Source organism: Montipora foliosa, chromosome 1 (genome assembly GCF_036669935.1).
Source record: "Montipora foliosa isolate CH-2021 chromosome 1, ASM3666993v2, whole genome shotgun sequence".
Taxonomy (NCBI): Eukaryota; Metazoa; Cnidaria; class Anthozoa; order Scleractinia; family Acroporidae; genus Montipora; species Montipora foliosa.
Genome location: NC_090869.1, coordinates 58,777,226 through 58,805,055, shown reverse-complemented (window position 1 = coordinate 58,805,055; position 27,830 = coordinate 58,777,226). Strand labels below are relative to the sequence as shown.

Below are 27,830 nucleotides of genomic sequence, written 5' to 3'. Positions count from 1 at the left end.
GCTTGTGTATATAGAGAAACACTAACTCGATTGAATTTGATCGCGCGCTGGCAACACGACCGTTGTTGACTGCCCGGTCACAAGTCAACAACGGTCGTGTTGCCAGCGCGCGGTCAAATTCAAATGGACCAATCAGAGTTGAGGCTGAAACCATCTTGCGAGTTTCCGTTGTTGACTGCCCGGTCACAAGCCTCTGAGGAAAGCCGAAGAGGTGAATTTTAAGGCAAAGTTTTCGTTCGTCACGAGCCTTTCGGCCGCCGAAACACACGTATTTGGAGTGAAAATTATTGGGCTTTATGGAACTGTTGTTTTTATTGCGATTCGGGACTTTTCCTGTTGAGGAGAAAAAGATTTGTGGAGTGAGGTCTGGCCGGCGATGGATGGAGTTACCGGCCTTCCTATTATTTCAGTAACGGCCTTCCGGATCACTTCACTAAACGGCGTCAGAATGGCTCGAAACTCGGCAAAAGAGACAAGTTGGTCACACATTTGAGGTAGGAAAACTTTATTTCAAATGAGATAGTTATTTACACAATTTTTTTATGATCGGTGATTTTCCCATACAATTCTCTATATACACAAGCTGTCGCATACACCACGTATTTTCAGCTTGGGTAGCCTGTGATGGTTACCGTTTATTCGTGATGGATAACAGGTACCACGTGATCACTTGCTGCAAAAGGTCTATTGCTTAAATGGGCCCTTTTCATGAAACTGTCACATGGTATAAAATCTTCCCTGCTGGATGGCAAGCTACGCACTGGGACATCCAAAATCGTAAAGAAAAGTCACGCTTGGCTGGTTGAAATCGCTTTCTTTTGGAGGCTGTTGTATACCTTTTGCCATCCAGTATGGCGGATTTTGTACCATGTGACAGCATCATGCAAAGAGCCCATTGTCCAGTTAAGTGAAAGGATTACTCTGCAGTTCTATCTTCCACCAATTATTTGTCCGGCATACAATCGAAGTGGGGCAGACATGCCTCAAACCAGACTGGCAAGAATAAAGCAACTTCCTAGCGCTAAATTGTCTTCAAAAAGCAGCCCTTCAAAGTATTAGTATTAGTGCACTAGAACCTCGTCCCTTGTGATTCTCAGTCAGCTTCAAGGACCGGTGATTTTACACAACCAGCAGCATCCCACGTAAACGCCACCAAACGTCTTGTTCTATCTTTTTAAAGCGGAAATGGCAAAAAGAAACCTAAATGGCCAGCGGTGTTTCAATGAGAAAAAGAAACAAAATGGCTTCCGCTAGCTTGGACGAAGAAGAAACAGAGCTTAACTTTGGAAAGCTTCTTGTGCGAACATTTAGTTCAACTGCACCGCCAGATTCCAAGCGAGAAGTTCAATGGAAAGTGGAGAGGTTGAACTTGTTAAACATTGCGAATCTCTGCATTAAGAATCTTATTGACTCTGCTCTAAACCTCGGACGAGTTATTAACGATGAGTACTTTGAGCCTTTTCAACAGTTTTTTGTCGTTTTGGAGAGCGTTTTACGGCATGGACTAAAGAGTGAGTACTACATATTTGGTCCATTTTTACACGTAATTAGTTCAATTGTTTAAATAGTATTTCAAGATAATTCTACGGGAACAGTTCTTTCTTGGATCCATCTGACGTCACGGCCTACGGCCATGCTTGTTGGTTCAAAGAACAATAGGGAAAAAGTCTTTTAAAAATATTTAATTCTATTGTCATGCAAAACTTGAGCTTCATTTTTCTATTGTTTTGGCACCAACATGGCCATCTTATCACATGAGTGCAATCAAAGCATATGAAAATGAAACCAGGGGTCAATATAATAAAACTTTTACACGTCGTGTAATTTACAACTGTAGCCATTGGTTTAGAGTCTGAGAACAATAGCTACGCTTGTAAATTACACGTGTAAAAGTTTTATTAAATTGACCCCAGGATTAGTTTCTGTAAGAAATTAGGATTACTTCCCATCTTAACAGGGAGCTTACTGGGCACCATAGCTTTCAACCCTCTTTTATAGCCTTTCTTATTACAAATTTTTGGATATGGATCCCCAGAGATTTGTAGCAATATTTTATGTGACATCATACATTGTTATTATTAATTGACTTTTTATGGCTACAACCCCAAGGAAAAGAAATTGCTGCAGGTGTGGTCGTTTGGATGTGCATAACGGAATGAAGGTTTCACTATTTTAAAAAAAAATAAGGCAATTTGCCTGTGCAAAATGTCCAAAATGTCTTTGGAATATTTTTCCTTGGCTGAACTGCAAAATACTCTGCTACTTATTTGCATTATTATATGAATGACATGTATTGTTATAAATTGCCTCATTCTTGAAGTGATACCACATTCTCGCCATCAGAGCCTCGGATCGACCCAAGGCTCTGGGACACTCTATGTAGGAGAACATACGCCAAAGGGTTCTTATAGGCTAAAATGGCTATTTGAACCTTTCATAGGCGCCTGCTCACTCCTCGTGCTAACATGAATGCACCAATTAGGGGTTTTGCTAAAAGCAGGCCCGCGGCCCAGCGGCCCGCGGCCCACGGCCCGCCACGGCCCGGCGGCCTGAAGGCCCAGCGGCCCGCGGCCCACGGCCCGCGACAGCCCGGCGGCCCGGTGGCCCGGAGGCCCACACAGTTTTGTTGTCTAGCGGTAAATCCACGCGCATGCTCAGATTTGCATCGGGTTTGGGCACGCAAATGAAAGACGGTGAGTTTGAATTCGTTTACCATTTTAATAATCATTTCAATCCTTTTCAATCCTTTCTTTCGTTGCATGTTGCTAAGTGAAAAATGTTGTCATTCTCTGAAGGTGTTCGCCTGTTTACAACAACAAACAGAAACAAGGATTCAAATGATTAATGGTAAACGAATTCAAACTCACCGTCGTGAGAGAGCTGTAGCACTAATTGGGGACACTGTCAACTACATGTAAAATCAACAAATTGATGCAAATCAAATCAAGTGTCAAATGCACACTTATTGGTTGGTTTGAATGCAAAACTCTTCTGTGTCTTTGTTAATTTAAAGTGAGGCGGAATATTCTTGGTCAGAGGAAGGATTACTGGGGACCCTTAGAAGCTCTGGAGCATGTTGCACCCGAGTCAGCTGAGATAGTAAAGAGTGTGCAAAATCTTCCTAATATAAAGTATGTGATTGCTTTATACAATGTACATTACTTTAGAGTTAAGAATTGAGTTATTGCAGAGAGCTACATGTATAGTCAAAATAAACAACTGCAATGTGGTTATCATCTGGATTATCGTCCACCCATCAATTCAAAAGTAATGATCCAACTAATTTCAGAATGGATTCATTCATTATGAGAAAACTTCTGCAGGCATCTGAGTGCTCTCAAAAGGTATCAGACCTATGCATACAATGGCCAATCGCCTGACTTCTAGTTCAGATGCTTTAAGGTAAATTAAAGACTTGTTACGACCTCAACCCCCTTATCTTTTGGAGACTAGCTCATTGGTGACAATTATAATGATTGTGTGATTAGAATTAATTTTATTTCCTTGCTGTGTGTGATGATAGGACTTATGTGTTATAATTCATGAGAAGAATCCTTTTTTTTCTCTTGAAATCTTTTTAACAACCAGGGGCGTGTTTCTAGATCTCGAAAGTCCCGAAACTTTATGGGTCATTTTCAGGTGTTACATTTCCCTTTGTATCTCAAGAATGGAAAGGGTTTAATTCGTCAAACTTCACAGTCTTTTTTCTTTTTCTTACCTTGAAAACATGTTAAAAGATCGGCTTTCCAAAAACAAGCGGTTGGCAGTTTTGCAAATTGCTTTTCGGTCCCGAAAAGGTTTCGGGACTTTTGAGAAATGGGCCCTAGGGCCCAGTTGTTCAAAGCCCAATTAGGACTCTAGTCTTGCATTTTGTAGTCAACCTGCATTATTATTATTATTATTATTATTATACTCCTCCTAGTGGATGGTGTGATTGTATTGGGAAAGGTAGAAGGGCTGAGAAAAGAGGAAAGAACAAGTGTAAGTGGACGCATGAGAAGAGGAAGATGTTGTGGGTGTGTTTTGTCAGTAGTGGTTGGAAGAAGACAGGAGGATACATTGTTCATGTATATCAAGAACTTCAAGGTGAAGGCTTTGTGGGGACAAGAAAGGTTGCACGAGTGTGCAGTTAGGGTTAGGATTACCCTAACCTTTGGTAGTGACATTGAAATTTACTGGTTTTAATGCTCAGGATAGGGGAAAAGTGAATGGTTACATGCAATGACCCAAGACAGGAATGACTGGAAGCAAGCAGTTGCAGTCATCTGTCGATGCCAGCCACCATAGTCGCACATTCCAGCCGAGCAGACAGATCATGCCAAGGGAACAGTGTCTGGCAATTACAGAACAGTCGCTTGTTTGCCACTGGGATCTTAGTAGAGAAGCTGTATGGACGTTTGCGGGGTAATACACGTAGGATGTATCCGGATGGCAGAAAGGGCGTAGGAAGAGATCACAGGGTACAAAAGATAGTTGGTGATAGACAAAGTGATGAAAAGCAAGGATTTCCAAGGTTGAGGAAAGGTGTTTGGCGATGGTATGGATAGACTGATTATTAAAAGGCCTATGATATGGTGCTGCCTTTTTGGATGTTGAAATGTTGAAAACGGGATGACAACATGAAGGGTTTGCTGCTTGGTAGTATATTAAACGATTTGAAAACTGTGTTGACGTCAAATGAGAAAGTGTTGGGTGAAGTGCAGATCAAACATGGAATATTCCAGGGGGACTCCGATCCTTGTCTCTACTGTTGCTTCTTCTTGTGATGATTCCTCACACCATGTTGTTGAAAAGGTTGAGCATCCATTTGTTGTTTATGGACTACTGGTGTGGACAATTTGTATGGAAGGATTGAAGAGGAGCAATTTTTGGGCATATTTTTTTCAGTGGACATAGGGATGGCAGTTGGGCTGGAGAAGTGTGCTGTGTTGGTGTTGAAGCAGGGGACGAAGGTTTGTTGTGAAGGAATTTTGTTCCTGGATGGTCACTACAGATGATGGATGGGGTTGATGAGAACGTGTTGGAAGGTGCAGATAAATGCAGATGGAGACAAAGGAGAAGCTCAAGCAGAAGTATGTGAGGAGGGTGAAACTGGTGGCGAGGTCAAATTTGTATGGTAGGAATTTGATTAGGGTGATAAATGCTTGGGCTTTAGGTGTGGTGATGTACATGTACAGTGCAGGGATTTTTTTTGGATTGGAGTGATGAGGAACTGAGGGCAACGGATGTGAAGAGGAGGAAGAGAATGACAGTGTTTGAGCATTCCATAAGAAGAGGAGTGTGGCTAGGGTTGTACATGAGGCAGGGCTGTCATTAGTAGCCGGCAGCCGGCGATTGTCGCCGGCTACTCTGACGAAAATCGCCGGCTAGTTCACTGACGAAATGACACCAAAAGTTTAGATACCGAACAAGTCTGACCAGCATATTCATTTCCTTGGTAGAAATGTGAAAAGTAAAGTATCTTATTTCCGAATTGTAGGCTTTTCTTCCAAGAAAAGTAATGACAAAGTAGGTTTCTTAATACATCACAAAGTCCGCTCCGCGTGCTGAGTAGTTACCAGGACTCCTTTCTGCTGTTACATAACATTTTAGTGTGACATTGCGCGTGACTGAAAAAGCCAATATGGCTGCGAAGAGAAGACAAGGTTTACTGGATAATTTTTTCACCGTTGTTTCTAAGACGCCAAAAGGTAAGTGTTTAATTTTAACACGTCAACCACAAGGTTTGCCAAAAGTGTCGTTTTTTTGAGGACACAGCTGAAGATGAGGAAGTACAGTAGAATTGCACACCAAGAAGGAAATGGCTGAGGAGCAGAACATGGAAGATGTTTATCACATTTTTAACCTGACCGAATGCAGTTCAGACATTGATTCAGCCTTTGGCTCAGAATCGGAGGATGATTTCTAATACTAAACAAATTGCAATTTCTCATTCTATAAGGTAGTTTTCAGTGAGATTTCCTAGCTTGTCCTCAAATGTCAGAGAACTAAATAAAAATCTCTCTCGTTTATACTGTATTCTACAAATTCCAGGAAAAGGCTTACAATAGTATTTGGGCTTCTGTAACCCTAGCAGGCACAGGAAGAGCGCTCGATTGTGATTGTGATTGTCTTTCTGGTGGGAAATACCTCTTGAAAACGATGGAAATGGCATTTGTGAGACCCTGCATTTCAAAATTTTCTCGACAAATGGGGTGGGGTGGGGGGCCTACCATTTATTATCAGCCATCTCAACCCCCTCGCCTGTGGGGGGGCCCTCCGGCCCCCATAGCCATCTACTTTCAAAATACCTCTGCCTACTTAAAATCTTATTGACAGCCCTGTGAGGAGGAACTTGATCAGATGGGGTTGAAGGTCAGTACTGGGAGCTTTGTCAGAAGTACTTGTATGGTTGCATTGTTTGCTGATCAATGTGTGTTATAAGGAGGTTCCAGATGAGGTGAGGGTGTCAGAGGAATGGGAATGTGAAGATCTGATGGGATAGGAGCATTTTAGGCAACACAGAAAATAGAAGATAATGATCCAGACATTACATAAGTGTGGTTGATTGAGCAGCTCAGGATTGAACATTTTTTTGTCAATTTCTCTTGCCTTGGTTTAGGAACGTGGTGACTTAAAGAGGATGAGAAAATCACCAACTTTTCTCCCCTGGCAAAGAAAACCAGGAAGGTGCATTGGGTGTAGTTTGGAGCATTTCTTTGAAAGATCTTGGGATTCCAGATGTGGTGGGAGGAATGCAGGCCTGACCACAGTCAGTGGGACCACCCTGATCCTCCAGAAGAAATGATGTTTTATAGGCTCTAAGCCCCAGGTCTGGGGCTGTGGCTGAGCAGTGTTTATGCTTGCAGAGTTTGAATACCATCTCCTCGCAGGTTGTTGATCACAGAAAGAACTATTATAATAATACTTTAATGTTAGTAATAATAATGATGTAATAATAATTTTATGTATATATGTTCTAAGTATTATCATCATCATCATCATTGTCATCATGCATCCACATAATTGTTAATGAACAGACAGCGATGGAAATATCTAGAAACTAATTTTAAAATTACATTAGCCTTGATTATGACTGTGTTGGTTTGATTTTTAATCACTAATTTTGTGTTCATGGTCGGGAAACACCCTGAATCTGCTGGAATTTCCTGCTATCCCACACCTTACTCCACATGATTTAGTTTAAATTTGTTATTATCTTAATTTTCTATTTTTTCTTCTGTTGATGAAATAGAACAAATCATGGCAAAGGAAGAGCATGGGTGAGATTAGCACTTATGCAAAAAAAACTTGCAGAATACATTATGATCTTCGTGGAGAACAAAGACCTGGTTTGGTAAGTGTGGATGAAGAACTTTGCATATGCACTAATATTTCTAATGGACACTGGTGTAATATGGTGGCATGTAGATGCAGGCTATTAAAAATTTGATGAAAAAAAATAAGAGCTTTAAGAAAAGAACATACATGTATACAATGAGCGGTAGATCTGTATCACATTTTACAAAAACGTGAGGGAAAGCCGAGAGTTTGTAAATGGTGATGCAGGTGTAGAATATTGTATATTTATTAAACATCCGCATAAGTGTTAAATGTACTCTTAGACTAGGTATGTTTGGTGATTCAAGACACCTTAACAGGGGAAATCGAAAGAAAAGTTTTATGTAAATGAAGGGCAATCTGTATCAGATATACAGGTATTAATTAATAAAACATTTTGTTTCCATCATGAATTATTAATGAGTTTTATAAATGATTTTATTTTCTGACATGCTGAAATGAGCATTTGCTAATTAAGGGTTTACCGTACTCATATCAGTATTGACTCGTGGTTGCTTGGAAATAGACACCAATAGACACCAAACTACTACAAGTGAGGTACAGGTGTGTATGTAAAGGAGCCTTGTACAATAACAGAAGCTCGCTCGACAGGCACAAATAAATTAAAAGTAATTTGAAGGTCATACATGTAGGTTTCACTCCTATTCAGCAGCATTTGCATTTTTACGAGCATGCCTGAACCTTTACTGGTAAATAAATCACTATTGTTAACCTGGCCATTGATCTTATCCTCCACAGATTTCTCTTTTTTCATCAATAATATGACTATTAAGGTCTTGGTAAAGGAAAATGAGGTGTCCGTGGAAAAATGAAATACTGTAGGCCATTTCCGAGTTCAAGTCTTCCTCCTGTTCAAAGCGAGTCTAAGGGAAAAGTTTTTCTTATGACAATTAGTTTTGATCCATATGTAAAGTAGAACTAATTACGATCATCAAAACTTCGCACTTAGACTCGCTTTGAAGAGGAGGCAGACATGAACTATTGTCACGCTGCTATTTTTTATATAGGGTCAAAACTACATAAATTATTACGGTATCATAATAAAACTAATAGATTGAATTATTTGTCTGTTCAAATAATTTAAAAAGTTTTAGTTTTTGGTATTTAATATTGCTTTCTAGTTTTGAGGGCTCAAACTCAGAACAACTGAGTCTGCTGCAGATTGAAGCTCCTGCCCCTTCACTTTATTGTGAAAATAGATTTTAGCAACTAAAGCCAAAATAAAGGGTGTGTTTGCAAGGATTTCCTGTTGCCATGATGATAACTTGTTATGTCACAAAAATTACTGCATCTTGTTCAGCAATAATTGATGTTTGACATGGTACCACAAGATTGCTGTTACGTGATAAAGTGTTGTAGTGTCAATCCTTCTAATAGCATTAGGTCTCTTGAAAGTGCTGAAACTGGTTTGAGCTACCTTAAGTTAATTAAATATTATTTCAGCGATTGGTATGAACCTCATTCTGTAATGATGCATGAAGAAGGTGGTGTGATATCTGGTCTGTTGGTTGGGCTCAACATTATTGATTGCAATTTTGACTTGAAAGGAGACAGCCTTGATGTTTGGGTGAGTTTCAACTGAAGATACAACTGAGATTACACTAAATTCATGATTCTCTGCAGTAAACGTTTTTTTCTGTTTTTACACTGTCCATGCCAACATTGTGTGTTCAAGGGGAAAGTGTCATTGAACGCGCTAATCCTTAATTGTCATGTAATGTATTTGATATTTTTGTTGATCAAGATGAATAACATACTCTTACCTGCACAGTTTTTTAAAGAACAGTCCAATAATCAATCAAAGGAGAGAAAATATCCATATTTCTTTATTTTGTTTATTATTTTATTTTAAATTGTACTTATTTTATTTATTAGTGTTTATTCCTTTACTTTTATATTAATTTTTTACATTTCTGCATACAGTATCTACATGCAAATATCTGCATCTCTTTCAGTCCAATATAAATCATTTCATCAGTTCATTTATTTTGTTTTCCATATCTTATGATTTGTTCTGTTTGATTTGAAGAAACTAACATACTGTGATCTAGTGAATATACATGTATGGTTAATCCTATTTATTTGAGCTGGGATTTTGTCAATTTTGATGTGAACGTTATCATCACATTTTGTGAAACAATCCAGACTTGAGCTTAATGCGAAAAGCCATCTGTGAAATTGCCAACCGTTTGTTTTGGAAAGCCGATCTTTTAACATGTTTTCTAGGTAACAAAAAGAAAAATAACTGTGAAGTTTGACGAATTAAATGCTCTCCGTTCTTGAGTTACAAAGGGAATTGTGACACCCGAAAATGGCCCGTAATTAAAAGTTTTGGGACATTTGAGGAACGGCCCCCAGGTCACTCTCATTGCAAGTTCATATTAATACATGTATGTCCCATAATAGTTGAATGTGTGATAGTGAATACTTGTATATGAAATTTTAAATAATTTTTCGAACTGCAATCATGCTCCTTTTTCTTTTTAAAGTCATCAGTCCTGGATCTAAGCTTGTATCTCAAGGATGGAAATTACTTGGAAAAACCACCTGAGAATAAGAAGTAAGGGACATATTATGTTCCATACATGTACAAATGACTTGTAAATGCATGCACACCAGTACACGACATGTGATAATTGGATTTCACTTAATTGTATTGCTGGAATTCTCTATTCCTGTGCAAATTCTCTGAGACAAAACTTGAACTGTTTTTTTTTTATTCTTCAAACACCAAATCCATTCCCCCGAAGACTGGAAAGGATTATTCAACCTAGAATTAATAGTTGTTTTAAGTATTATTTAAGCAGTCAAGAACTATTCATTAACCCATTTACACACATTTGACAGCTACATGTACGTGTAAATATGTCAACTCAGCAACCCATGCAACGGTGTTCAAATAGCAACCATACAAACTTTGCAAGTAGACGTGACTGTCAATGAAATTCGCACACCCTTATTGGCGGATAATTTGTAAAAAACTTTGTTAGGTGGCCACAGTAAGGTGCATTGCACTGTAACAGATTTCACTCCTGGACCAAAAGATTTTACTCGTCACCTGGGGGTGTCCTAGGGGGTTTGAGGCGTCAGTGGCTTAAGCTGATCGATGTACAACTGTAGCGCCTTTAAGTTACTATTTTAATCAATTTGCATCGGGTCATGATCTTTTTTTTTTTTCGTTTTATTAGATGTATGATATAATATTTAACAAAAAAGAACAATTTGTCTTCTCAAATAGTCAAATCTTTGTCTTGAAGTTTTCATCTTTTCCTCTTGCAGAAGTGAAGACAAAAGTGACAACAATGATTTGAGTGTTCTCATAGATCAGAAAACGTATTTAGAAGAAATTAATAGAAATTTGACGTAAGTTGTTAGGAAAATGTGGTTTAAATTGATGTCTTTTTTGTTTGATGTTTAATGTGTCATGAATTTCTGGCAGGGAAACTACTCAGTATCTTTGTGGTTTACATCTTAAAAGCATACTGTATCACTTAGCTGAGTTTTATGCGTCATTTTGATATTCTCTCGCAAGAAAAACCAATGTAACGATTATTTAACAGTACTATAGTTTACAGCTAAGCCTACATGTATGGCAGTAATACAGTCATGTACATCATCCCTGGTAGAAATCGTACCCAGGATCCGTATAAGGTCCTACTAAGGTCCTGACAGGATCCTACATGTATTGTGAATCCTGTTAGGATCCTACAGGATTCCTTAAGGATCCTCCTAACCAAGATCTTGAACAGGATCCTACTAGTTAAATGTGAGAACATTATTCTTAAAGGAAACGAAAGCCTAGAACCTGTTGACTGATAGAGGGATTGAATCACTGATCTTTTGCTAAATTGAGTTTCTATTTGACCATTATTCAGCTCCACAGTTCACACATTACAGTCGAAATTAAAGAATTTTAAAATGACAAATGATGACCTGTCAACTCAAGTAAGTATAATTATGTTGCATTCAAATTCCGTGAACCTCGGGTTGTGATTCCTTAAAGCCTAATGTGTGTTACAATTGGCAATTTTACTTCCAACATGTCTCGCAATAAATTTTGTGAACTTGCAGGGGTGGCATATTTTTATCCCCTAAAAATTTTTCATCTGTTCGGATTTCCTAGCTGAAAGTCTAGTGATCCGAAAATTATAGGGATCAAAACTTACCTTTTCGAAACTTTCAGCCAGAAAAAAGGCTCCCGAAAATTCTAGGTGACCTTTTGGGGTAAAAATTCGTTTGAAATGGGCATTTATACCATTTTTTAGATGTTCGAAAATCCTAGGACAGGCAGGCAAGCAAGAAATTTGACAACAAATGATCCGAAAATTCTAGATCTCGAATCGTCTTCCGAACAGATATTTTCCTAAAATTGACGTTGGGTGCCCCTGTCCTCATACTGGAGCTCTCTAATGCTTCTCGTAACACACATACAATCTGCTTACTTCATTGTCGCCTTCCCAGTGGGGCTTTTCAGGAACAAATAAACATTGAAAGTTACAACTAGTTAAAAGATAGAGAAATGGAACATTGAGAAGCATTCTTTTACACAATTTCCTAAAAGCTTATTCTTTAAACGACGTTTAAAAACTTGAACTGACCTGCTTAGCTTTAGGAACGGTTTCAAGTTGTTCCATAGCCTAACAGTTGTATAATAAAAGGTTCAATGTCCAGAAACTGTCCTAAAAAGAGAAATATAAAAGCATTTGACATTTCTTAGTTATACGTTTGCTTACTTCTTACTTAACGAATTCCGAAGTTAGATCTTTGGGGGCTTGACTGTACATGCATTAAAGGCCATAACACTTTGGCGATAGAAAAGTTGGTCTTTGACGGGCAGCCAGGATAGAGGTGTTTGATGCCCAAGCATTCTTAGCACCAGCCAATATAACTTTTTCATTGACCTCATGTGACCGAGTGGAACACCAGTCAAACAACAGTTGCATGTCAGTAAGGCTGAAAGAGAAACTGCCTACACAGTAGTGTACTATCCAGTGTTCCAACCCTCGTTTTTAGGCTATTTTGCTGTGTCATTAACAAAACTGTTCTTGTACAGCTTACTTCTTGCACAGAGCAGATTGTGCAACTTATGCAAGAAAGGGACCTGCTGCAGGATGCCAATAATCAGATGAATGAAGTCAGTGCCCGGAAACTTCAAGTGAGTTGCCAACACAATTACTGTAAAAGTAGTTCATCTATTTCTTGTGATTCGTTGACTGAAAATCCCGCGCCACAGAGTCAGTCAGTGAGTTGAGAGAAATACAGTGTAACTCCTCGCCCCAGTTGTTCGAAGGGGGAATAGCGCTATCCACTGGATAACTCAATCGGTTTTGGTAGTGTTTTTCCGCTCGACAGTGTGATTTATCTGGTGGATAGCGTTATCCACCTTTTGAACAACGGACGCCTGGCATCTCTGAATTTTCATTGCATTCTAACTCGCTTCTTGTTTGCACGGAGTAATTATATCTAGCTCAATGCTACTGGACCATGATGTAAGTCAGTTTTCTATTGTGCACGCCCTTTGATTGGACTTACGAGTAAGATTACGAGTGAGTACAAGTTTTGCAAGTTTTTTTTAAATGTACACTTGGGAAAAACTCAATCCCCAAAACCCAATGCACTCGCTCCGAACTGGAAGCACTCTTTTACTCCATTCTACATACACTTACCAATATTAATATTGTTCACCAGGGAATGCGATAGTTCCGAATTCCAGCTTCCAACTTTCTGACTGTCTTCATATTGAAACCATGATTTATTCTATTTGCGATTGAGTCACTGGAAGGCCAAATTATGGAAGATTGCGCGAACAAATTATACAATACTGGATTTTCCCTGTGAACAGAATTGTGTAGTTTCCATTTTCCAGCCCTCCTCCAAGTGGTTTTAAGGTTTTCTCAGTCCTCCCTGCAGAGGTGCTCCCTTTGTGTTCTTACACAACACTTCAAAAGTAGCCCTTTTTTTCAGCTTGCGCAAGCAGATATTGATGTTGAGAGAGAGACATACCAGAAGTCAAGGTTAGCAACTACCAGTACAGTGCACTTGCTCTATTTTGCAGGATCGAACATCTGATGGACATTACAGTACCTGCCGTCCTTCTCAGAACTACACTCACCCGGTCCATCGTACTTTACTCAGTTATGATAGAGTGGTTTTCAAATGAGTGTCGTAAAACCAAAACCAAAGTAATTACTTTGGCCAATCAAAAAGGACGGGAGACAATCCAGTAAACCAATCAAAACTCGAAGTAATTACACGTAGCCGACACAAAGCGCGGGAAAATGTGCACGCGCGAGCCATGATTGGTTTTGGTTTCACTTCTGATTGGTTGAAAAAGTGGCGCGAGAACTTTGAACCAATCACTGAGTGAAGTAATTATAAACCAAAGCAATTCGCTAATTACTTTCGACACTCAATTGAAAACCGCTCTATAGCACCTGGCTTCAAACCATTTACGATAGAAGTTCTTTTGTAGTGTCAGTAGAGTCATTTAACATCAGGTTTACGTAAAATGCGATCTGCAAAAGTGACCATGATTTTCCCGCCATTTTTCCCGTGTGGCGCGTTTTCGTTCATAACTGACCCCTCACCACAATCTTCTTCATGAACTCACGTTGAGTTCCTACTGAGTCGCAAAATAGCTTCATCGAAGCTCGCCAAATTTTTGCAGGTAAGAATTTTCATTTTATCTAGTGTCTTTTTTTTGGCCAACAATTTTTCATAGAAAGACTGCGAAATTTTGTTTTTTTTAACTGAGGTTCAATAGTCGAGATTGACAGGGTCCATTCCGAGTTGCCGTGGGTCCTGCGAAGCTAAAGTCACAAGCTTCACTCCATTTTTTTACATGAAAAATGAAACGGCAAGTCGACGTTGGCCGTTTCAAGTAAACGTGATGCTAAGTCTCTCTAGTGTTTTAATGTTTCAGTCGATTTTATTTTTATTATTACTTTTTTTTGACTGCAGGGAAGGTTTGAACGAGATGTACAATGTGATAAGGAAACAGCTGGATTCGGAAATTGAGTTGCGAAAGGTATAGTTCTCGTGTGTGGTGTGGATGGTCTTCAACAATTTCCTTTCCTTAAAGAACAACAGTGCAGCTGTCCCCTCCATACCTGAGATCTTCAGTCCTGGACAAAACTCGTTGAGAAAATGTGACTCACCACTATAAACTCACGCCCAAAATTTGTCTGTGTGATAGACAATTAAATTCTCCCTACTTTCCCCCTCCTCCTGATCCAATGTTGGTTTATAAACGGCCCAAGTTGCACCACATTATTAACATTGGTATGGGGGAGGGGGGGGGGAGCATAATCTAGCTTTGAATATACAATATTATCATTGTTACAGAACACTGTCAATCTAAAAGGAATGGTGCTGGTGAGGATTGAGCATAATTATTTCTTCTAAAGGACTATCCAGTTGTCAGGTCGTGCAACTTAAACCTGGGAGTATTCGCTGATCAATAGCTAAAACCGCAATATTTAAACATGGTATAATTCATGTATTTATCTTTAATCCTGCGGTAGAACAGTAATCCTACTAACCCTGAAACAGTTTTAGAGGGCTAAAACCTTAACTGTCGCTCACTAAACAAAGCGAAGTCTTTTAAAATCGGAGGTTATGCCTGACCACTGTCGAGCAGTGATTCTATACCGAATAGCAACATTTGTCACCTGAAATTGGTTTTATGGCCTGTCCTCTTACGAGTCTCCAATGTAGCCTAGTGGTAGAGCATCCGAACTTGTACTCGAAAGGTCGTCGGTTCGACTCCTGAGTCACCATCGGAAAAATCATCTCTATTTCATTTATCAGGGTTAAAGATTGCCATCGACTTCATTAAAACATAGATCTATTCTTGAAATTTGGAGGGTCTTAGGGGGTATTTACGTGAGACCGGAACGAACTCAGACCGGCATGAGTTCGTATCGGCTTCCTTACATTTCTTTGTTTGCGTTTGCATGAGACCGGCCTGACAATCAACTCAGACCGGTCTGACTTCGTCTCGGTTGCTGGACCGAGACGAGAAACTCTCGTGTCGTTCTCATGCAAATAACAACAAATCTCAGACCCGGTCCAGAAATTTAAAGCCTGTTTCCTTTTGGATCATCGATATATTTATTAGACAAAATATATCATTTTCTCCCGAAACCAGGCACCAAGCGTTTCTTCCCGGTTCATGTAAACAGCTGCAAAAATTTCATACCAGTACAAGTTCATACCGGTCTGAGTTCGTCCCGGTCTCATGTCAATACCCCCTTAGTCTTAGAGCGGTTTTCAATTGAGTGTCGAAAATAATTAGCGAATTGCTTTGGTTTTTCATTACTTCACTCAAGTGAGTGGTTCAAAGTTCTCGCGCCAATTTTTCAACCAATCAGAAGTAAAGCCAAAACCAATCATTGCTCGCGCGTGCACATTTTCCCGCGCTTTGTGCCGGCTACGTGTAATTACTTCGAGTTTTGATTGCTTTGCCGGATTGTCTCCGTCCTTTGATTGGCCAAAGTAATTACTTTGGTTTTGGTTTTACGAAACTCGATTGAAACTCGCTCTAACTGGTCCAGTGAAGAGAGCCGTTCCAACTAGCCGTAGCTCCGGGTTCAAATCCAGTCTTAGGTGTGATTTTTTGTTTTTGTGATACTCCGCCGAGTTTTTCTTTGACTAGATCTTTCTCTATATATTTTGGACAAAAGTAGTGAAACTAAAAGCTCGTAAATTTGCCAGAGGGTGGGCAACATGTAGTCTCTTCTTGCACATTTTCTGGACATGAGTTTACCGATGCATGAATCGGGGTTTCCTTTTTTCAGGAAACCGAGAAAGAGCTTGAGTTGGCAAGAAGCATGAAGGAAGAGAGTGAAGTAAGTGACATTTACGGGTCTCGATGCTAAGGATTATTGAACAATTATCCCATGAGCACGCGTCGGATAGGAGGTGATAAATAGCCAACGAGGCGCGTAGCGCCGAGTTGGCATTAATCAGTTTCATATCCAATAAGGAATAACTGTTTATTAAATTTTCATCACTACGATTTTCGTAATTCTGCGGAATCTTATCTTCAATCGCTGAGCGCCAAACTGCGTTTTGGCTTCCATCAATCAAATTTTCGAACGTAGCCGGGAAGATCGACTCCGCCTCCGGAAAATGAATTGGAGTTTTTGTTTAGTTCACAGCTCGAACACCATTATATGTTTTTTGAAATTCTTCAGTAGATTCCTTCGCTTTCCATCGGCGACGAGTTTGAATATACGAATGAACGGTGGAAACTAACGGTACTGATTGGTGGGTTAGTCATGCATCAATTTATTTCGTCTTCTGTGGTGGGCGTCGGAAGTTTGATTGATGGAAGCAAAAACTCAGTTTGGCCGTTGGTGCTTGAAGATGAATTCCTCAGAATTGTGAAAAACGCAGTAAAATCTGAATTGCTTTACTTACAAAACGACAGTTCGTAGTCAGTTTCCATATAAGGTCACTGCGGTATATGAGCTGATAACCGAGATTGAGTGAGCCAATCAGAAAGCCAGAAATGCAATATTCGAGACTGAAAATTTAATAATAAACATTATTAAGTGTTCGAACTCGGATATTGCGTTTGTAGCTTTCTGAATGGTTCACTCAAGCTCGGTTATCAGCTAATATACCGTGTAAATTAAGTATGGAAACTGATTGCGTCAAGTTTGCCCAACTTAGCTTTAATTTCAAGTGTCCAAGCGTTCAGATTTTAATGAAAATTTAGTAAAACAATTATTTCATTCACGCCTTTTAATATGAGACTGGTTATAGCCAACTCTGCCGTTCGGGCCTTGTTAGCGATTTACCATTTCATGTCCAACGCGCGTTTATGGAATAATTGTTGATTAAAACGACATAGTAAGAGAATACTCTCCTCTCCGGATGCGTCCTTTTGGTCGGAGCGCTTGTTGCCGGTTCATTTTATTATGACGTCACAGCGCTGCGGCCATGTTCGTGACCCTAACTAATCCTTCGTTGTCATGCCAACGCGTGCGTTTGTTTCGGTGAAAAGGATGGTCGCTGTTCATATTAGTAGAAGACAGTGATTGGTCACATTGATTTTCCAGGATGTATTGCGCTATTATCGTTTTAAAAAAGGAACATGTAAGAGTGCGTTCGATCGACCCTATTCCTGAATAAGAATACGTGGAGTGTTTGGAAAACTTAATTGTTGTCCTGTTCAGGTAGCCATGCGACTTTTGGAGAAGGATATACACGATAAGCAAGATACTCTGATCTCCCTCCGAAGACAATTGGAGGACGTGAAGAAACTCAATCTGGAACTTCATAACAAGCTGCAGGTACTTTTTTTTTAATCTCCACTCTATTGTCAAGAAAACCATAAAGGAGATAAAGACAGAGTATTTTTTGTCTGTCTGGGTTGTCTTTCTGTGTCAATTAATTGGGTAATGAGGTCTCTTTTTGTGTGAAACATCCCTCTCCTTTTGGGTGTAAATTCAAGCACGATTGTTCAAGGGGGGTTGTCACGGGTCATATCACTATTTTTGGTAAGACTGCGGTGTATTGAATCCAGAAGAAGTCGGGGACTTTGGATGGAACGCACCATGACTAGTGCCGAAGACATCAGCCAATATTTGTACATTGCGATCGTCCTTGCGGCTGCTATTAACTGAAAGGTGTCCTTAAAAGAAATCAGATCACCCATTTTATTCATGTAAGGGACAGTTAACTCTAAGAGATAAACGGGCCATAACGTTTACAATCAAACTGTTTGTTGAAAGATTGAAGATTCCCGTCAATGAAAAAGGAATCCATGGTGAATGACATTTCATTTGTCCTTACTTCAGTTAAGCGAGTCCACAACCAAAGATCACTTGCACAAGTGGTCAGAACTGGAGGAGAAATGCGCAAAGATGATTGCGCATACCAAAGAAGTGGAGAAAAGGTTTGTAACGTAAATGCCCGGCGTCCATGAAAGCAAAATAGTCGTGGTATGATGTTGTTCAACACAACAGTCAAAAATGCGGCTGTTTGGGTGACACCCAGTTTTGGCCAGCTTTCGTCCAACCGGAAATATTGACCCGACCACATTCAACGTGGGATGCTAAACGGACCAAGAAAGTTGAACAAACGAAAGAGAGAAGTGATCCTCGCAATTATCTGCGTACAATGTAAGCACGCAATTGTAAAGTAAAGTAAAGTAGACCTTATTTAACGTCGATAACTCGTAACAGTAATTAAACTGACAAACCTGAGGTCGACGGTGCGCTCATTTTACTCCCCCCTCTCCATCAGTGCTCCGTTTTACGGGTATTTAAAGCTACTAGCTACACGGAAAGGAAAGGAGTCGAAACAAGGATGCGAGATCCGGGAATCGAACTCAGGACCTCTTGCACCAAGGCCGCGCACTAACCGACTGTGCCACCCTTGCTCCTCTCAAGGACACCCGAAAAATTCAGATAGCTTCAACGGGATTCGAACCCATGACCTCTGCGACACCTGTCAATGAAGACCGCTTTTTGGGGCCAATTGGTTTGCAAAATCTAGGTCTACTCAAATACTATGTTGCCTTTACATTAAATTTGGTGTTGGAAACAAGATCGTTTAGCAGAGCTCACAGAAAAGGGTAGCATCTGTGCTTTTAGAGTTCCTTTGACACAAGCTTAATGTCATGGGGTACAAAATTAGTTAAGAAGTTTAAAGACTGCGTTTATGCCGATGGTTGTATTTTTTTTGCAGTCTGAGTGAAGCTTTGACAAAAAAGACCGCGGCGGAAAACATGGTTTATCAGCTGAACAATAAAATAGCCGACAGTGAAAGTGAAAGGTATTATGCAGACGCTTGAAGAGGTTCGAAAAGGTTTTCAGATGAGAGAGCGCGCGTAAGCCACGCACGCAATACTTAAGCAACTCGCGTCATTATATTAATCAAAACGAATGACCTGAAGTAAAAATGTGACCTAAAATCGCGAAACCGGAAATGAGTTTTGTCAGAAATGTTATTAAGCAATACGTCGTATCATTTGTTACTTCATATTTTTAAAGAATGATTTAAATCTTTCAACAGTGTTTTCATAAAAGAATATATTAGGTCACCGAATGAGTTTTTAAGATTTCTTCCAAAAAATGATCGGTCAATTGGCAGACCTGTCCCGTTACCGTGGCAACAGATGGGGATGCAAAGACACCCTTAAAGACATTGCCCGACAATATCATTTGGTAAATATCAAAACGTTTTCCTACCGTTAATATCGACAGTGTTGTAATCCTTTTCAATTGGAAACCGACTGTTACCTGTGAAAACCCTTTCGAACCTCCTTAAATATTTTACTGATGATGCTAAGTTGTGATTATTATAATGATAATAACAATTTACATTTATATTGCGCAGGTTACATGAATATAAATGATCACCTGTGCATAAAAAAACTACACTGATGTAGTCGACTGGCCTAACAAAATATCGCAATATCTAATATCACAGTATCATATTTTCATATTCGAGGGATTTAGAATATGACGCTTCACTAACGAAACGATTCTCTCCGAAATATACAACTCCATGAATCAAAGGCACCTCACTAATCCTTGATCACTGCTAGTGACTTAAGGTTTCGAAAAGCAATTAAGAATGTAAACGGTGAACGTTCGTTCAGCAAAAGTTGAACGGTCGTTAGGTCAGTCTTGGAACAAAAAAAAAGTTGTGGGGATGCCGTTTAAGAGGTTCTAACATCGTGCCAACAATGGAGCCAACACTTTGATTGCGAGGATTTAAGAACAAGAAACCACTCTCCCGACGAGATTTACGCATGCGCCGTGTTTTCCACAAACGAAATATTCAAACGACTTCAAACCCATCCAACATTTTCTAGAACAAAAGAAATCGATCTTACATGAAAGTTTAACTCAGTTAACTTTGATTCAACCAGCTCTCAACATTTTTCCCCTTTCAACAATGTTGAACGACCTATCCAAACGCACCCAGCATCGTTTACACAAGATGAAAAGTTTCTAGCATTTCTACAAGACCTGCTTTCCGCTCTTTTCATTACCTTTTCTGTGTAATATTCCTTTTAGTCTGGCATAAATCTAGTTGTACTTTAAATTCTTCCTCTGGGTAACTTGTTTACTCCAACATTCATTCCCAAATCCACTATAAATTAATGGATCTGCTCTGACAGTTTCAGCACCAGAATCGATTGGTAAAATAAAGTAACGGCAAGACCCATCAAAAAGCGTAAACTGGTACACAGTAAGTGCGGAGCGACTCCTCAAACTTACTTCAGCCTGCCTTAGCTTGCGTGCAGATGTCTCCTTTTCCCTTCAACAAAGTGTTCAATTTTAGTTGAAGCAAATGTCGAAACTGTTTGAATGGGCCTTCACGCATTATTTTGCGTGCAGATGCATGTCAGCTCTAAAGGAAAGGAAAGGAAAACTAAACTGATGCTCAATAACTGTACCTGGCCAGCGTGAGTTAATGAGGCCATTTTAGCACCTTTTTCCTGACAATGATTTAAAGAATTTTTCATGTGTTTGTTGCTTGTTTAACAGGACCGCACTCGACACTAACCTCAAAATAGAACGCGAATGGCGGACAAGATTACAAGAAGATTCAGTGAAAGATAAAGAGAGAATAGGAGCCATGCAAATGGAATTAAAACAATTGGCACAAATCAAGAAGGTACTTTGCTTTTGTTTTCGAATGAAATGCTTCTGCTTCTGGTTTCTGTAATAATTACGTTTATATAAGATGGGGTTATCAGCCCCAAGCTCAACCCCCAACCTGGAGGACCAGTGGATCATTCTTCGTCTGCTCCCTACCTTTCGACCTGTTCGACAAGGGTAACCCTTACAGGAGCTCAAAGCTCCCGCCGACGTAGCTCTAGAGGTCATTGCGACGCGCAAACCACCCCACCACGTTAAGGTGATGATCCATCGGGTGCGGTCGCGGAAATACGTCTGCGTTCGCAGGCTATATTGCAGTACTGATCTTGCAACTGAGCAATAAACTACGATGATGCATTGATCGCTGACACCACACTTCTTCAGCTGACGTAGAGCATATAGCCGTTTGTTAGCTTTCCTGACTATAATGTCGTAGTGGGAGTCCCATTTTAGGTCATCTGCGATAGTGACACTTAGGAGCTTAAACGTGCGCACACGCTCAACGACCGTATTCCCGATGAAAATGGGGCTTATAGTCAAGAAAGTCAACAACAATACATTTGAATTTAGTTGGATTTAACATCATTTTGTGTTCCATAGCATAACTGTAAACGTTGTTAACTAAGAATACATAATAAACGCCTTTACTTAGATGAGCCTATACTGTGCATTGTCACGGTTATGTGCGCAAATACAAGTATGTATGCACACTCAGATTGAAACTGTCGGATGGTGAGTTATCCACAGGATATTCTCAACGAGCCTTTGGTCAACTGGATCCCGTTGATTAGTGATTTTAGCAAAAGTTTCAAAATCCTATCTGGTTACTTCTTTCGACAGGAATATCAAGTATTGCACGAAAAGTACATGACGTTAAAGAAGTCCTACTCAGAGCAAGAGATGGTAAGTGTTCAGATATCTCTTTTTCTCTTGTTAGTATACAAGATTGCCATTTCGACTATACTTCAAGCGTGACGCAAGAAACTGACTGCGCGAAAAGTGTGCTATAACGTAAATTTATTTTCCCTCTTAAATGTAAATGAATAAGGAAAATCGCAGCGGCAACGCTTTTCACTGGATCATGTGGTTTGCTATAGACCTCTTTCATAATGGCGGCCAAAGAAAATATTCTTTTATTTGAATTCTAATAAGCCTTTCTAGCCTCGCTACGACGAGCAAATTTCTAAAGAATTTTGCTTCAAAATGAGGACAGTAGGTGTAATTAACATAAATATAAAAGAATGTTGATGTGGTCGCCATTTATGAAAGTGATCTATGAAATTATCGTGTTTATGAAAAACACTTTAAACTAAAAAGAGCGAACTGTTTCTTTTTAGGCTCTCGTGGAAATGGGCTCACATTTATCAAAGTAAGTAAGCGATTTTCTTCAATATCTTTTTGGTTTTTGCTTTTTTTTAGTAAAGGAAAGCCTGCATTGGTCCAAAGTGTAATTCCTTTTTTTTTTTTGTTTCCTTTGGAAACTCCGAATCCGGACTTTTGAATCCCAAAAAGGATTTTACATTTCTGAAATCCAAAACTGGATTAAAACGCTTCGGAGTGACATATTATGGAAAGGAAACGAGTTTTCTGATATTTTTCCTCTTTGGTGTGCAGAATCAGTATGATCTGGAATGAAGCATCCGGTCTCAGATTTTGATAATGAGTTTTTAAAACTCTTCTGGCTTGTCACCTTATATTTTCTCAACAAGATGGCGCGACAAGCCAAAAGAGGTTGCCACTTAAAATGAATAACTGACATCGAAAATGCTAACCCCTGGTAAATGAAATGAAAAGAAATGTAATCTCTTCATTTCTTTCATTTCAATAGTGAGACAATTTCAGTCCTATATTAGTATAGCGGGACAATTATCACCTGAATCAAGAGTTCATTACCCAAGGGAAAGAATCTGGTATCGTGTTTGTCCCCATCAGCGTCAGAAAAATGTCTACTTTTAAGCCAAGCGCTGCATGCACCAAGGAAAATAGAGCGGTTTTCAATTGAGTGTCGTAAGTAATTAGCGAATTGCTTTGGTTTTGCATTACTTCACTCAGTGATTGGTTGAAATTTCTCGCGCCACTTTTTCAACCAATCAGAAGAGAAACCAAAACCAATCATGGCTCGCGCGTGCAAATTTTCCCGCGCTTTGTGTCGGCTACGTGCAATTACTTCGAGTTTTGATCGGTTTACAGGATTTTTTCCGTCCTTTTTGATTGGCCAAAGTAATTACTTTGGTTTTGGTTTTACGACACTCAATTGAAAACCGCTCTAAACAATAGACCAAATGTTGTATCGTTAATTGAAATGCCCCGGGATTAAGATTCTTTGTGCATCAGTGTATTTGCATTGTAATGTACCATTCACATTTAAGTGATATGGGAATACCTGGACCAAAACGTCTTATTCCCAAAGGATTTGAATTGGGTACAAAATAGCCGATTGGTCTACAGAATGTTTTCACGTGACGTCACGGCAGCCATGTTGGTGCACTCAACAATGGAGAAAAAAGTCTTGGGGTATTTGAGTCTATTATAATGCAAAACATGAGCCATCATAATTTGCTATTGTTTTGTGCATCACCATAGCCGCCTCATCACGTGATTGAAAACCATCTATATCTCCTTATGATGATGCGGAAGATTCGTTGACCAGGTGGCTCAGTCGAGAGTGCACTGTATTTTCGTGCAGGAGGTCGCGGGTTCGAACCCCGGTCGAACCAACACTCTTGATCGCTATTAACCTGAGGAGAAAATGCTACCTTTGTAATTCCATCTGCGAATTGTAAGACTTTGAAGTCTTCTCCGGTAAGGACTTTAAACTGTAGGCTTCGCGTTACAGCACTTGTTCTTAAAACCCACACACTGTTCGAGAATAGTGGACGTAGTAACCCGTTGTTGTAGTATGGCCTTTGGATGTAAGTGTAAAATTACAGCACTCCCACATCGACTGTATGGCTGCCAATGTATACTAACCTTTTTCAACAAATAAACAAAACAAATAACTAAAAGTTTAGTGTTTTATTACAAGCGGTTGTTTCAAGAAAATGCTGTGAGTCATTGCTCCTACGATGCCGACACAGTGCTCTACCTTGAGGTGTAGCCTACCAAGCGTGAATCTTTTGGGCTTTCCTTTCGTTACTACTTAAGAAACATCACTATATGTTTTTCATAATTTGATCGATAATCACCTGGGCCCAGTTGTTCGAAAGCCGATTAACTTAATCCAGGATTATCGTAAACTTTTGTTTCACGTTTTCAACTTTTTGGTAAAAGTTTCTTTTGCTTATTTTTGTTTCTCAAGATTGACTTCTTTTAATATAAAGTTTTGCCGAACATGAGCGTTGAACAGCATTTGGGAGTAGAGAAATAAACTCCTCGGTTAATTTTTAATCCGGGATTAGCCTTAATCGGCTTTTGAACGACCGGGCTCTGCAGAATTTAATCGCCTGGCTACAAACTTAAGTAAACAAACGCAGATGTAACAAGGCTTGTTTGCTCTGTATCAATTCTTGGTTTTCACATGATTTCATGGCCGCCATGTTGGTGTTTCGACCCAATCCTCCGGAAGTGAACTCTGTTATTATGAAAACGTTTCCTTTTATTTTTGTTTTAAAAACATGGCTTTTGATCACGTGAGTGAAAACAAAGAATACTGACTTAATGTTCGTTTTGCAGTTCGCAACAAAAGGTTGAAGAAATGAAAGAAGTCACACAGTCGATGAAGGTAAATTGACTTCGGACGCACTTATGGTGCTTACTTACACTGCTAGGGTAAATCCGTTTTGGCGGATATCCTGTCGTACGTAAGTGAAGAAACGGCAGCCATGTTAGTGTCCCAAAATCCTCCGGGAATTTAACTTTGCAAACAGTAACATCTTTTCGATTTCAAAAAGCTTGTCCGCAGATAAACTGACGACAGAAGCCCATGTCTTAGGCAAAAGAGACGAAGCAAAAGCTCTGAGCAGAAAAAAATGACAAAATTTTATCATCGTACGCCATTCAGTAGCATGAACCTATAATCGATTCTTTTTTGGTCGTTCTGTGGGCAGTTCCGTGGACCTTATTTTGGCTAATTCCCTCCGCACCCTCTCAAATGGCGGTTTCAATACGTTGTTCATAGCCATGTGTGTTAAAATTAAGTATCGCGGTGGAAAAAAAGGATCTATTGCCTCTGTTTTGGACACGGTAACAGCTTGACAACAGGATGGTTCGATCGCCGTTTGGGTCGACAAAAAAAGCCACGCACACCATCACTCCATCACGCTCAGCGTGAACACTCTGTTGAAGGTTACAGTTCTATACGAAGCGTCCCATAACAATATGTGATAGTCCGTATCAATTATTTCAAAGATATACTTCTATTTCAATGGCATTATTTTTTGACACGTAATTAAGTTGAGAGGCGGGAAAATTGGACTCGAGACCTTTTTAAAGTTTGGAAGTTTAGCTTGGCCCCGGGGATCCCGTTAACTGTTTTCACCCAGATAACCTTCCACCCTTCCATTCTCTCAGCCAATTTAGTCGTCAGCGAATGTGATCTAGTACGGATGCTCAAACCACTGAGCTACTGGAGACTCTATGGTGAGAATGGGAGAAAGGGTGTAGCTGCGTGATGCAGCTCGAGTCAAATACCCACATTTCACCCGTGCTCACCATATAGTCTCCAGTAGCTCAGTGGTTAGAGCATCCCTACTAGATCACGGAGGGTCGTGGGTTCGAATCCCATCTGGGGCTCGGATTTTTCCGAGTTCCTAGTGGGTTCAATTGAAACGCCTTTCATTTAATTTAGTCGTTCCTTCGTTTATTCATTCAGTTAGGCATTCGTTACCATTTTTTTCCGCTGTATCTTCTTACTGTGTGTGTATGTCAACAACAACAACGTTTGTTGTACTTGCTTTCTCTTTTTCCCTAGTTATAACAGGATTTAGCTACTTTAGATTTAGCTACTTTACGAAAGTAGTCGCTGTTGAGTTACTAAACCTCACAATGCTCACACTTTTTTATCTCACTTATCAGGACATGCGTTGGGCTGAAGATAAGGATGCCGCTCAGTGCCAGCAGTGTAACCAGCCGTTTTCTTTGGCAAGAAGAAAGGTACACGTGATGGCAGTTCATTTTCCGTGGCAATTTGGGTGCAGGGATGGCGCAGTGGTGAGAGCACTCGCCTCCCACCAATGTGGCCCGGGTTCGATTCCCAGACTCGGCGTCATTTGTGGGTTGAGTTTTTTGGTTCTCTACTCTGCACCGAGGGGTTTTCTCCGGGTACTCCGGTTTCCCTCTCCTCAAAAACCAACATTAGACTTGATTTGCGTTAATTGTTAATTTCAGTTTACAGTGTCCCCAATTAGTGCTCCAGCGTTAGAACGACTACACACTTAAATAAAGTTCCTTTCCTTTCCTTTTCCTTTGCGTTCTTGCCATCGCAATCGTTTCACTCTAGGGTTTTCTTAATGCATGAAGGCTAAAATGAACTCAGGAATGGCATTTGTGGCCTTAAACTAGAGCACGGACTTAGCGAGGATTGAACTATTTTAAAGTAATGCTCTCTTTTCCTTCTTCGTCTTTTCTTCTTTGTTATTTTTGTTCGAACCTGTGGACAACCTTAGTTTCGTATTTTTTTCCAGCACCATTGTCGAAATTGTGGAGGAATTTTCTGCAACTCGTGTTCGGATTACACTATGCCCTTACCTTCCTCTGCCAAACCGGTGCGCGTGTGTGACTCGTGCCACACGACTCTTCTGCAAAGATACCAGAGGTGACAGCCTGCGATGTTATTGGTCAGCTCACCTGTTTTGGAGCATGTTTTAAGTTCAACGAGGCACGTGACCATCGCATGATTCCGTTGGAGATGGATGTCGCGAGCTTTGCTCATTAATGAATGAATGCGAAGAATAGATTGACATTCAAAATCGCTGTCGTGACTTTTTTTTAATTTAAATCATTCATAACATAGATTAAATTATCGTATCTCTCACATAGTAGGCGCCCTGTGATTGGTCAATTGATTGGCTGTATTCTAGGCCACGACCTTTGTTTCCTAATTTAAAGGTAACTAGGTAACCTCGTTTTCGCGGGCCGCAGCGAAAGTTACAGATCCTTACTTTTCCCAGTTTAGTATAGAGTGTTTTTCACTCACGTGATCAGGAACCTCCCCGGGGGTTTGGTTAGGGACACCAACATGGCCGCTATGACGTCACGTGAAAACACTCTATATGGCCCCCGTAGATCGTAGATTTTTTGAATGGAAAAAAACCTTAACTTTGCTTTTGCTACGGCTCATCGAAACGAAGGTAGTATAATTTATTCATCGAGTTTCTAACATTCCAAGACGTGCTGGTAAATATTGAAATTATTTTCAAAGTGATGCAATGTAAGATGACTAGGTTTTTACAGGACGAAAATCTACTTCGTGAATTTTATGTTTTAGGGTGTGAGTTGAAAATGTGCAGTCGATAAAAGCGTAATATGTGCTTGGTTTTCGAACGTGCATGGGGCATTTTTTACAGAGAAATTTGACCTTATAACTATTATTTTGCCCCGATGTTTTCCGAACTTAATGAGTTCTTGTAATTACTGTTTGGTTTGTTTGTTTTTTTCTGCCAAGTGTAATAGTTTTTCGTCCATTCGCTTTTTTCGCAAATCCCATTATACAGTTTATTTTGGGAAGTTATTTGCATTAAAACAATAGATATCCAGTTCAATGAAGATGCAGTCCCAAGAGTAAATAATTTGTATTGTTTTTATGTAAAGAACCTCCCAAAACGCATTGCATTGCGGGATTTGGAAAATAGTCTATGGTATTGAGTCCCAGTTGCCGTGTTTTCACGAATGGTTTTTCAGTTTAGCGAGTGACAACTTAAAATTCCG

The 27,830-nt window shown here is 39.8% G+C and overlaps 1 protein-coding gene across 1 annotated transcript; it reads left to right on the top strand.

The window, feature by feature from the left end:
* The first annotated feature begins 1,227 nt into the window (after positions 1 to 1,227).
* On the top strand, positions 1,228 to 27,830 carry LOC138002796 (RUN and FYVE domain-containing protein 2-like). The gene is made up of 20 exons (XM_068848777.1): positions 1,228 to 1,511; positions 3,014 to 3,131; positions 7,235 to 7,336; positions 8,785 to 8,908; positions 9,831 to 9,901; positions 10,621 to 10,704; positions 11,217 to 11,286; positions 12,395 to 12,496; positions 13,306 to 13,355; positions 14,302 to 14,368; positions 16,140 to 16,190; positions 17,526 to 17,642; positions 18,150 to 18,247; positions 19,042 to 19,128; positions 20,853 to 20,982; positions 21,807 to 21,869; positions 22,304 to 22,335; positions 24,639 to 24,687; positions 25,980 to 26,057; positions 26,588 to 27,830. Exons 1-20 carry the CDS (start codon positions 1,241 to 1,243, stop codon positions 26,720 to 26,722), a joined length of 1,899 nt encoding a protein of 632 aa, XP_068704878.1. The 5' UTR covers positions 1,228 to 1,240; the 3' UTR covers positions 26,723 to 27,830.